A 12,395-nucleotide genomic window follows, 5' to 3' on the forward strand; every position below is an offset into this window, starting at 1 on the left:
TTTTTCTACTAGAAGTGGAAGAAACAAATTTAAATATTACTATTTTAAAACAGTTTCCTAGTGTTATATCTCAACTTTTCTGTAATGTGTAATCTGTTAAAAAATATTTTAAAAATGCGAGTCTATATAACTGAAATACATAGAGGATAGTTATCAACACTGTGCAGTATTGGATTATGTGTCTCTAACATGCTTTTTGTGTATATAGTATGTTTGTTTTTACAAAAGTCTGATTTACTTTTGGGAAACATATCATCTTAGTTTCTCTATCAGACACAATGGATGTCAGAAAACAGTACAGACTAAAGTGGACTGGGCGGTAGGTAGGGAAGCTGATTTTGGAGGAGGACTCAGACTGCAATCACACCTATGCTTGTAATGGGAAGCCTCATTTCTCCTTTTAAGTGGGTTCACTAGATACTAAGAATCAATCAGGAAACTTTTAAATAGATTTGTTCCTCTGTGTTATAGAAGCGTTAGGTTTCATGGCTTTTCACTGTGCTAATCATGGCTGGTGTTACAGTGGGGACTATGTAGTATAGACATCTCAATTTCCTTTACATTTCAATCTTTTTAGTATTTGTAAAAGCTACTCAAAATGGTCAGTAGTGATAGATTGTCAAATATATATACCTGTATGCTTGAAAATTAGATACTGTTTCACTGCCTCACTTCAAAATAGACAAGTTTGATAATCAACCAGACCTGTGATTCTCTGAAGTAAAAGCCCTATTTCTTTACATAGTCCAGTGAGCTAGTCATCCATTTAACATACATTCTATATACCTCTGAAGAACTGATACCAAAATTGATTTAGAATTAGGTGTTGAATGTAGATGTAGAGTGCAGACATTGAGTCTAAGTCTAGGTTTTGAATGGTTTAGAGGAAAACCAAAATATTTCACACCATAGAGTGGGAAATCTAGAGCTGTGCAGAATGCCCCATAATGGTATATACATTATTTATGGCAAGACGAGGTTATCAGTGTGGATTCAGATCTAAGGATTATATGTTCTTGAGTCTTTGAAAACAGCATGGATCGAGTACCTCAGGCTGAAGAATGTACCAATAAAGTACTTCTGTCCCTTCACAGTGGTCTCATTGTAATTCCCAACAGTTACAGATTTGTTTAACCCCCAAACTATAGATTGTAGGTTTTTTGCCTTTATGCTTGTTCCTACATTGTCCTGAAGTGCTTGAAGACCTAGAAGTCCCAGTCCTGACCAGAATCGTATTAACTTAGGTACTGAGGACTTCATGTTTAGATTGGGTGATATGTTAAAGACATAAATTGCCTCCTATTACACGCAGATGCCTATCTCCACTAAGCAAAGATCTAAGATGAAAATGTTAAAATGGTACAGCAGTCGTCCTGTATATACTTCCTTGGGCTCTCCATGCCATAATTGCAGATTTGGCTAAATCTAAGCGTGACTTGTTAGAGAACCGCCATTACCTGATGAACCAAAAATCGGTGTTCCAGAATAAAGTGTACCTGAAGTAAAAATTAAGTAATGTGAATGCCTAACGGCAAACATCTGTGGAAGAGGGAGGTAGTCTTCAGTCCAAGCAATTCCTTATCTTGTCCTAACAGCAGTGTTTGGAGCAGTCTCAACTCTGGATGTCAGAACTTTTTAAAAAATGACTTTATTCTTGCTTGTCTTCGTGTTGCCTTGGGAACCTTGAGCAACATTTGAACAGAATAGTGTTAAAAAAAAAAAATCCAAACAAACCCCCAAACTTTTAAAGAAAGAACATATGGATTCAGGGTAGACCTCTCTGGAGAACCAGAAACATAATTTGATTGCAGGAATAAGAAACATACTCCTTTTTCTTATGTTTGTATACCTAACAGCATTGAAACCTGGTCTTCAAATCTGCAGCCTTGGAACCACAGGCTTTCTGAAATACTCTAAAAGCACTGGCAACCCTGCTACACAGAGAAAAAATAATGCTGCTCCAATAGGCAGAATAGGATTTTTTCCCAAGTATTCAGTATGCAAGAAGATCTCCATGAGCTGTGTGGACTTAATTACCACTGTGCCCTACCTTTTCTTTCTTGAGCAAAATGGTTTTAAAGTCAGTGAACAAGGCCTTATCTCAAGGCCCTATTCCCTAGCAGAGAGGTGTTCAGGCCAGAACGTGGCATAAAAGTGACTATGCGTGACATCCTATTGCACACAGAGAAGGGGAAGATGTATACTTGCATGTTGCAACCAATTTCTGTGTGTTATTCCAACCTTGAAGACCTAGCACATTCTAATGGAAAAGTGTTCAGGTGGCAAAGATCTTTTCACACTGCATTCAGAGAAGAATTGCTAACTTCTGCTTCAAGGCTATTTGCCTGTGGAATAGCTTGTGATTGCTACATGGTGTTTGTGATAAATTTAATTGAAGCAAATGTTTCAAATGGGAAATAAGTATAGGTACCTTGCTCATTTATGACTCTGGTAGAAAAGCTATCCAGCTGTTTTAATGTTAGGTTGATTGCAGCACCTGCATGGCAGGATGGTAGTTGGCAGAAGACTTGAATGACAGTTTTGGCTCTTTCTACGTGACAGTCTGGAATTCTGTGTGATATTTCTGATATTCTCTATGTACATATTTAAAAAATGTTTTGAATGTAAAGCAGATTGCTCTTTATTTTTGTCTCTTTGCTTCCAAGAACTTCCAAACACTGTAATCACATAAGGTCATTAAACGTGAAAAGCTCTCCTGCAACTCCTTTGGGGAAGTTGGATTGGCTAAAAATGTGAAGCAACTAATGTCATGGTTTTAACCTGGCAGGCAGCTAAAAACAACCACACAGCCGTTTGCCTGCTCCTGCCACCCCCTGCCGTGGGATAGGGGAGAGAAATCAGGAAAACTCTAAAAACTTGTGGATTGACATAAAGACAGTTTAATAGGACCAGAAAAAGAAGAGAAGAAGAAGAATAATGATAAAAGAATAATTATACAAGTGATGCACAGCACAATTGCTCACCATTCAGAGCTGATACTCAGTTAGGTCTTGACTTGTACCACCTCCTGGCCAACCCCCTAGTTATATACTGAGCATGACACCATATGGTATGGAATATCCCTTTGGCCAGTTGGGGTCAGTTATCCTAGCTGTGTGTCCCCTGCCACATTCTGGGTGCCCCCCACATTCTTGTTGGCAGGGCAGTGTGAGAAGCTGAAAAGTCCTTGACTGCTAGTGATTAACTAAAACATCCGTGTGGTTTATCAACATTATTCTCATTACAAAATCCAAAACAAAGCACTATACGAGCTGCTAGGAAGAAAATTAACTCTATTCCAGAGTGAAACCAGGACAACTAAGTACAAACTTTTTGAAAGAAAATGATGGACGCAACTTGGAAAGCACTGAGAGAGAGAACAAGAGTGATTACTTTCCTAGAAAATCAATGGTATTTGAGTGTGTGACTAGTAAGAAGAACTGCTGGATGAGAAAAAGGTTACAGAAAGAAATCCCAGATTCTCTTGCGTACTTCAAACTATATGCAAAAAATTATTGAGTGGTGAAATAGGAAACATGCATAGGTTTGTTTGGACAGTTATATGTTAGCGTAGCAGTTAGCATTGTATGGAGTTATAGAATGATTTCCTTTATAAACTGTTTAGCAAAGGTTGTGTTTCTGCATTAGGTTTTTGACCCAGCAGTTATCCCTGAAGAAACAATGACGAATAATGGTCTATAACCAAGAATACGTGTTAAGAGAGGAAACAGTATGGAGTTTGGGGATGACTGGCATCAGTCCTCAGTACTTAAAAGCAGCTGGACCCTTATATTACTCTCTATAAGGATTCATGCAGTGTCTGTGCCCTGGAAATATGTTGGAGGGACTAGTCAAAGGACGTAGCTAAAGAGACTCTTGAGAATACAGAGGTCTGGAATAGTGGAACACGTGAGACATCATCCAGTAGTTTCTGTGTGAATCCACGTGACCTCTCGGAAGTACAGCAGAATGGTCTTTTTACTAGTTGGCTATCACAGGACAGCGCTTAGCATCCAAAATCGCTGTGTCCTGCTTGTGAGGTTTCTCTTAAAATTGACTAGGTGAAGTGGCATTATACTCTCCACTCAGAGTTTACAACTTTGACCTTGTTTCAAATGTAATATTCCCTCTGGGGACAATTTCACTTTGAATATCACCAATCCTTCCTTGGTTGTAGTCTTGCATACTGTGCAACTAATCTTTGAAAGGGTTTGTAAGGGGCATAGTCCTGACTAGCACTAGAATTTTAATGCAGGCTACAGGATTTTCTACAAAACAAGGAAACAAAAATGTTATGAGCTTGTAATAGAGACTTAATTCTTAGCCCAGAGAAGGGAGATGCGTAATTTGCTTTGGGCTTTTGCTTGTTCTTTTTGCCTTCTGGAGAACCTCAAAAACTATGGTATGGGTAACAGCAAGGATACACAAGTCAGAACATACTTATTTGTAGGATATATTTGGTTGCATGAAACTTGCAAAAATTATATTTCTCTGCAGCTTAACTGGACCCACTGTAGTACTGTATTTTTCCAAATAATTCTATTGCCAGTGTCTCAGTGTTGCTGGTAATGTTTGTTTTTTCCTGAACGGAAAATATGGTGGCATGGTTGTGTATGCCTGTGCATATGTATGCTGTGAACAGTCTACTGTAATATGCATGTTGTGGTATACGTAGTGTGTAACATAACAGAGGCTTATCTGAGTATGAGACACCCAGTCTTGTAATGTTTCCCTATTTAAAACTATAAAAGATGCAAGAACTCAGCATAGTTTTTTGATGAGGATGAAATTTTAGACTATGTCTAGTATGTTTCTGGTAATTATTCATGGAGGCCAGGTTTGTGGTTTTGGAGGGGACCATTGTTGTATAATTGATGTTTTAGCTTGTGAGCTAATGAACTGAAGGAGTTTAACATTTTTATTGTTACAAATTTTTATTTAGTCAATGTCTGTTAGAAAGACAGGCATTAATAGATTGGTAATGATGACACTGTTGGATCAAGAATGGAATTGCTATACTGAGGCACGTTAATTGTCATAACAGTGACACTTTAAACAAGTTTTTAAACAATAGACTATAGTGTAAGTATTTGCATCACTGTTACATACTCACCTGGTGACCAGTGACACTGACTTCAGAAATATCACTTCAGGGCTGTTGTCACAGATATAATAAATAAATATTTTTTAACTACTACTGTCCACAGATTTAATTGTGGCTTTCCTTTTTGGAGAGAATGGAGCTGAAATCAGTCTTAGAATTGGCACAGCAGGATTTGCAGCTCTTTGGCTCTGACTGTACCAATATGGCAACTCCTTAGGCTGCAGCAATAACTGTAAAAAGGAAAACTGGCAATAAAATTTCAGACTTGCTTTTGATCTTCTTCCTCTGAATATTCTTAGCATTGTTTTAGAAAGACTTTACGCTTTTGGTGGCATTGTATAGTTCTAGTATTGTGATTAAAACAAGTATATGACATGCTAATTAAGCAAACAGCACACTAGAAACACACCATGACTTATGACTCATCTCTGAGAAACACTTCATCATGAGAATTTGAACAGGATATCATTTATTTGTTTTTCTTCGTGCTCTGTAAAGAATAACTGTGATGGCAGATGGATGGGACTTCTTGGAAAAATAATACCTTGCATTTTGTTTTAAGAAGAATGAGAAAAAAATAATTTCCTAAAGTCCTGAAGAACAGAAATTTTATTTATGATGTAACTGCTGATTCTGGGACAAAAAAAAAGTTTACTATCATAAGCTACAGGCTGGTTTATTCTCAAGTGTTTCCAGTGTCCTGTTATTTTGGGGTCTACGCCTGTAATGCTTCACCTTTTTCTGTGAATTATTGATCTACTTTTGAGGTGATGATGTCTGATTCTTGGGGTTTGTCCTGTGCATGTGTTTTCTGTTCCAGCTGAAATGGAAATAATGCTAGGATGCTAAATATCTATCTCAGTAGAGGGAAATGAGGTAAATGATAAAAAAGATCTGGGGAGTATCACACAGAACTGCATGGTAAAAAGTCTGTGTGTGATTCTGGTCACTCCTTGCCTGAGAAAATTTTTAGGGGGGCTTAGGTCTCTGCATCTAAAATTAGGGTTTTTTTTAGGTTTACGTTTCTGCATCTAAAATAAAGCTCAGGGTTTAGATATGAGATATTAGAAATCCAGACACTAGTTTGGGGGTATTTAGATGTTTTGAGATGCAGATTATCAAGTATTGTTATTTACCAAAAATGTTAGGGAATTTAGTGTGTCTCCCTTTTGCTTTCCATATGACTTTGATGCAGTCTTACACTTTTTGCAAATCTAAGCTGAGGCTGCTTTCATCATTACACATCTAAATGCATTTTGATATTTGTCCCTAGTCTGCATGGTCAGATGGGAGTTAGAATACATGTCATACTCCCACATTCAGGCAAATTGTTGGGGAGAAAAGCTTCTACCCCAGAAAAAACTCTGCTGAATTGACCAGGTAAATATTCTGTATGTTTACTCCATAGAAAACAGAAAAAGGTTTAAAAGGTTTGGTTGTTTTTTGTTTGGTTGGGGGTTTTTTTTGTTTTGTTTTGGTTTTTTTTTTAAATAGGGAAAAAAATGCAGATACAATCTACGCCTTGATATAGCTAACCCCCTGGTGTATGATTGCTGTTATGGAAATAACTGTCTTTTGTAATAATAAACTATTTTCTCTCAGGGAACCTTTTTTGCAACTTAAGCAATCCTTCAAGAAATTAAGTGTTTCTCCTGGCTGAAGAAGGGTGCCAGATTCATGTACTTCTTTAATAGCCTTAGGAAATTTTTAAAAAGCCTTTGACTTGAACATTGTGAAAAAAAGTTTGTGACCTTCCCATCACAGTCACATACTTCCTGAAAGAGCCATGAAGAAGTTTGTGTATGAGCTAGAGGTCCAGATAGGAGAAGATGAGAATTAGCACCAAATTTTTATTGGGAATCCCTCATATCAGTCCTACAAAAAGACATTTTTTCTTAGGGTCTGGTTGATTACTTACTGGTATATAGCATTCCATAATGTGGCTTTATCAAATTAAAAGTTAGCATTTTTCCCTTTTTAATTAATTATTAGAACTAATTCTAAATCATAATTTTTCTCACTCATGCAAAATATTTGAGTATGATTCCTCAGACCTTATGGGACGGAACACCTGACTATGAGTGTAGATACTTTGATTTTAATATGTTAAAATCAGTAATTGTCAGCATGATCCTCATGTGTGTTTGGAAATAAAATTTTAGGCTTACAAGAGGAAGACCACATTTTTAACAATGAAGCTGCTCTTTCCGTTCTGTATTGCTTCTGTTGCCCTTAAGATATTGAGGTGAAGAAATAAAATAAATTCCATCAGCTAAGAATAACAAAGATAACAGAAACACATAAATCACGTGTAAATAATAGCAACACAAGTGAACTGAGGATTTAAAACAATAGTTGCGGTCTCTAACAGCAGGAGTGGCTAAAAACAGAGCAACGAAATGCCCTTTAATAGTTTTGAATAATTATTACTATTGTCTAAATCAAGCCATTTTTTAAACATTGAAAACTTTTTGCATACATATGCATAGCATCTTTTTTGAGAATCATGCCTTTTTCTTTGTATGTAAATTGAGTAAATAAGAATGTATAGTTTGAGTCTTAGAGACTGTCACACTACACTTTGACAAAAATAATTTGCTTTATTTGATCAATGAACAGGGTGCAAAAATGGTTGAATATTGTTTTTATGCTTAAACCTAAACTGTGATTTCCAATATTGCAGTGGTTAAAAGATAATTTAACCTTTCTTTGCTTGTTTGTTTTAATATAGTTTACAATATTGAAGGTCTATCATCATTATTTATGTTCTGAGGAATATAGTTAAGTTAAAAAGCCTCATGAACACCAAAATATAGGGCTATTTTAATGAAAAATTTTATGCTTTACAAGACTTTAAAGCTTCATATATAAAATACTTGTAACAATGAAGTCTTTAAGTTGCACTTAGTGAAGCATTAATTCACATATACTAATTGAGTAATTATGAATGTGTTGCTGTGGCACTCAGTTGCATTTATATGCTGGGAGTGAAAGTGGGTTGTTGTAGTTTGACTTTTTTGTTTTTAAACTCATTTTCCAGTGGACTGATATATTAGTGATGAATGTGCTGTGAAACTAACTGTTTGTTTCCAAGCTGGAAAAGTTTCATGGCTCAGCAATTGCTAGCCATTTTACCACACAGCATCCATCATTTTGTCAAAGTTTTAATGTTTTCTAGTGAACCACCTAGGAAGAGAGGAGGAAAAAAGAATGACAAAACAGCCAAATTCTTTCATTCCATGCCAAAAAACTGACTGAAGTTTATCCCCTGTTTGCCCTTGGAACCAATTAATGTAACATTTTCCCGAATGCCATACTAAATTTGATTGTCAGTTATTGAAATGTATGTTTAAATCAGCAGTGATGAAACTCTAAATGCTTTTTCATTAATGTCGTTGAATCCTTAACCCACAACCTTTGACACATAACAGAATTAGAAAGCCTTTTGACCATTTGGCTGAAGTTGTGCCCTCACTACAGTATCTCAGTTTGCTTGGAAACATGGCCTGCCCAAATGAACTGGTCTGCAAAGACAAGGATGAAGATGACTACCAGAGGTACAGGTTAGTGCTTTCACTTGTAGATATAATAAGGTTATGTCAGTTTTGTTTTATTACCAGAAAAATGTTGAACTAAACCCAACCCTGAGTCCTCAAACAAACATCTCCTCTCTTCTGAAAGCATTGTGGCATATTCTGCTATGAAACACCTGGGAATTTGAGTAATCCCATTTCAGAGAGTTCACTCTCGCATCCCTATTTCAAGAAATATTTCAGTACTGTACAGCACACGTTTGAGTTGAGCAAATGTGCACAGGACTTCCTGCATGTGGGTGCTTGTATGTGTCTACTTACGGCCTTTCCTTCTTTAAGGCTAAGTTAAGGCAACATTTACATACACTAAGGTGACAGTCAATTTAAAAAAAAAAAAAAAAAAAAGAGCAAACACCACTACATGCAGATGACCAGTTGCCACCTCCTCTGCTAACATTCAATTATGGTGATAAGTTTCTTCTACCATAGTTATCGAGGCACTATTAAAGAACACATAAGAAAGGGCACTTCCTGTATTGTGCTGCTCTACTCGGAGCAGTTTAGTGTTTAAATTTAAATCAAAAAACCCGAAACTATCTCTATAATGTAATTTTAATGAGCTAGATTACACAAATGTCATCTGAAAATTAATATTGAAGCCTCATGAAATACTGTATGTCCAACTGAAATGTTGATAAAAATTACAAGGGTTATGTTTTAAAAAATAAAATACTTGTGACTGATGATAACTGAGAGTATAGATCTAAAACTTACGGAATGTCTGCTGAAGTGACATAATTTCCATAGCTATAACCTTTAGGCAAGAGAGATATTGATTATAAAATTAGAAAAAAAAAGTAATTGGATTTCTTTTTCCTCTTTCACATCTGATACAAGATTTCAGTCTTTGTGTGCTGGCATTTTTCACATCGGCTAAAAAATGGCTGTCCTGAGGCAAGTCAGAGCCAAGCAGCGCTGGTCACCATGCTGCCGACCTTGCCGAGCCTGAGCTTCCTTTTTATAGCAGATCACCCGCGGTATTCAGAGTTATATAATAAAACTCTGATTTTATCTTTGTGTAATCCAAACTCTGCTGTAGAAGTTAGTATAATACAATGCAAAGTGCCTGAGACTAAAAGCAGGTTCAGTGGGAAGTGGCATGAACTCGATGCACCACTTTATTGCTCATAAATGCTGTAGGTTGAAACAGCAGCACAGCTGTTCTGGGTGTGTGTGCGTATACTTTTTTCTTTGATACAAATTTTTGAGAAGGATTTCTAGGTTATCATTAACTTAAAGACTTTCAACTTCTAATAATTCAATTTTTGAATCCAGCTTAGCTATAGTATTTTGGTTTTCACCAAGTAGAGCAGCCTAGATTTAATAAAATATTTTCCCATTGCTTTCACAACTTAAGTGGAAGGTGTGCCTACTATCCAGCTTACGAGTGTCTAATAGTCCTGTCTCTATGTAAATTTATGTGACATTTGCACTAGACAATTGCTTAAAAAATGAATGATATTTCTACAGTTTACTGTTTTTCATTTTAAGTATGTTTTCTGACAGTGTGTCTCCTATTAATCATTTAAGCAAAAGTAGTACGTTAAAGGAGCCATTCAGAGGCAAGAACCCATGGTTCATTTAGTGCTGTCTGAAAAAATTCTTTATTGATTGACATTCTCTGTGGTTATGTGATGTAATATTTATAATATGTCACACAGCTATACATCAAAACAAGCATGTCTGTTGTTTCATTTCAATGCAAAAATGTTGATTTCAAGGAGGTCAAGGTAGTTTTAGGTCACATTGTGACAAACCACCATGTCAAAGTGTGAAGTGATTGTATTTATGTATCTGCTGGAAACTGCAACATTGCTTCCATTTTCTTTCCCCTCAATTTTTCAAAAACCTGCGTATTTTTTCCATATAAACTAGGTTAATTAAAGCTCTTAAGAAAGAAGAATGGACTTCTAATTAGTTGAATGATTTATGGTTCTGCTGCTATAGCGAAAGCTTCCTGATCCTTTTCTGTAATTATGTGTTACATTATATGAAATGTGTTTGCCAGATAACATTAGACTCAAAACTGAGAAGCACCTATCCATCTGTCTGTCTGTCTCTCTGTCTTTAAGGGAATATGTTCACCTATGTGGTAGAACTGATTAAAAGTACTCTGCAAATTTTAGTCTGAATAGCTAATTCAGAGTTTTGAATACATGTTCTGAAGGATCTTGGACACACCTGTTTTCTGTACCCAAATGTACAGATTTATCTCACTGATTTAACAGCAGCAAAGTCTCCTGAGTGAGAAAGTACTTGTATTTTATCAAATGTATTGCTTCGAATCTCAAAAGCAAACATTTAGTATGGCCAGTTTGAGCATTTTTTGATTGTTTGAAGTAATTTTTTTTAAGTTTTTTTTTTTTGAGAAAATTTGTCACACAGAAATCGTCAAAAGATTGCATTTCAGTGAACCTGAATTATGTAAACATTTTGCTTTATCACAAACTTTAGCTGGTTTTGTTTTGTTCTGAAAAGGAACTTCTTTTTGTAAATTTTTGCAGTGACCATTGGAACCACAGCTTCATTTTTCATTGAGCTTTAATTTCATTCCTACTGAGTTCAATTAGAGTTCAGGCTATTTAATTCCTCAACCAGAAAGAGGAAAGGTGCTAGAAATCAAAGCCTTACTTAATCTTCTCATTCCAACAAACTGAAAAGGTCTGTAAAACCCCCAAAATCTCAACCCTAAAAAATGTGGAAAATCAAATTTTTAAAAACTCAAGGTCCAGTGATTTACTGTGATATTAGTAACAGAGATAAAAAGTAATATTGCATCTTTTAACAATAATTAAGTTTTATCATAAATACTTGGAAAATGTATAAAACTGCTGTTTGTCAAGAAGTTATGGTCTGGTTCATCAAGTAATCCATTGGTATGCCATTTCTATGAATTTCAGTACTGCTAAAGCCTTTCCCAAGTTTTTCATTAAAACTGTTTTTATGATTTTTTTTTTTTTTTTTAGAAAAACAAAACCCCTCTTTTTTTCCATCCCTGTTATTCCTCCTTATCTTTCAAATGTGTAGAAGGACAAATTGATGAAACCATTTCTATGTTTGTTATTGGAATTTTTGCATGCACAGGAAAAGAAAATGGAAAGTTTCCTTCTGAGGAATTTTTATAAGCAAACTTTTTTGTTTCATTTTAAAAACTCATGGTTTTTTACATCATTGTAAATGGCTTTAGTTTCTTTCCATGAAAAAAAAAAAAAAAAAGTAGTGTTATAAGTTCTTATATATTATCTTATGTTTTAAGCTTCCTGTATTTGAGGGGTGATATTTTGAAAAAGAAATATCTTGTGGGTGAGGGTGACAGAAAGCAGAATATTTAAAATATAATGGTGATAAGAAAGTTTTAAAAGCTTTTGGCTCAAACAGGAAGCAAGAAACACAGAAAAATAGCTTGCAAAACAGTGCCTCCTCTAAAATAACCTATTCTACAGTTTCTACTTTGAAGATTGCGTGAAAGCAAAGGTCATGACCCGGAGATCAAAGTAACAGAAGTCAACACAGTAATTGCTGGTTGCGTCTCTTGTACCACACTTGGTCAGTCCCTGTGGGTGTATTGTTTGCAGTGAAAACTTCAAACGCGATGTTACTGAACTGTGAAAAATCATCTGGGTCAGAATGTATTACAAAGCATTTGCAAAATGCTGCAGAGTGACCTCACCTATTTTCATTAAAGCGATATGATTGTG

At 35.7% G+C, this 12,395-nt stretch overlaps 1 protein-coding gene across 1 annotated transcript in view; it reads left to right on the plus strand.

Moving 5' to 3' along the window:
- LRMDA (leucine rich melanocyte differentiation associated) overlaps positions 1–12,395 on the plus strand; it is a 677,396-nt gene that overhangs the window by 376,830 nt on the left and 288,171 nt on the right. Inside the window, exon 4 of the mRNA XM_075758625.1 lies at positions 8,536–8,667. Within this exon, the coding sequence (XP_075614740.1) occupies positions 8,536–8,667 (132 nt within the window). The remainder of the gene's footprint in view (positions 1–8,535; positions 8,668–12,395) is intronic.

The sequence above is a fragment of the Balearica regulorum genome, chromosome 7 (assembly GCF_011004875.1).
Source record: "Balearica regulorum gibbericeps isolate bBalReg1 chromosome 7, bBalReg1.pri, whole genome shotgun sequence".
Taxonomy (NCBI): Eukaryota; Metazoa; Chordata; class Aves; order Gruiformes; family Gruidae; genus Balearica; species Balearica regulorum.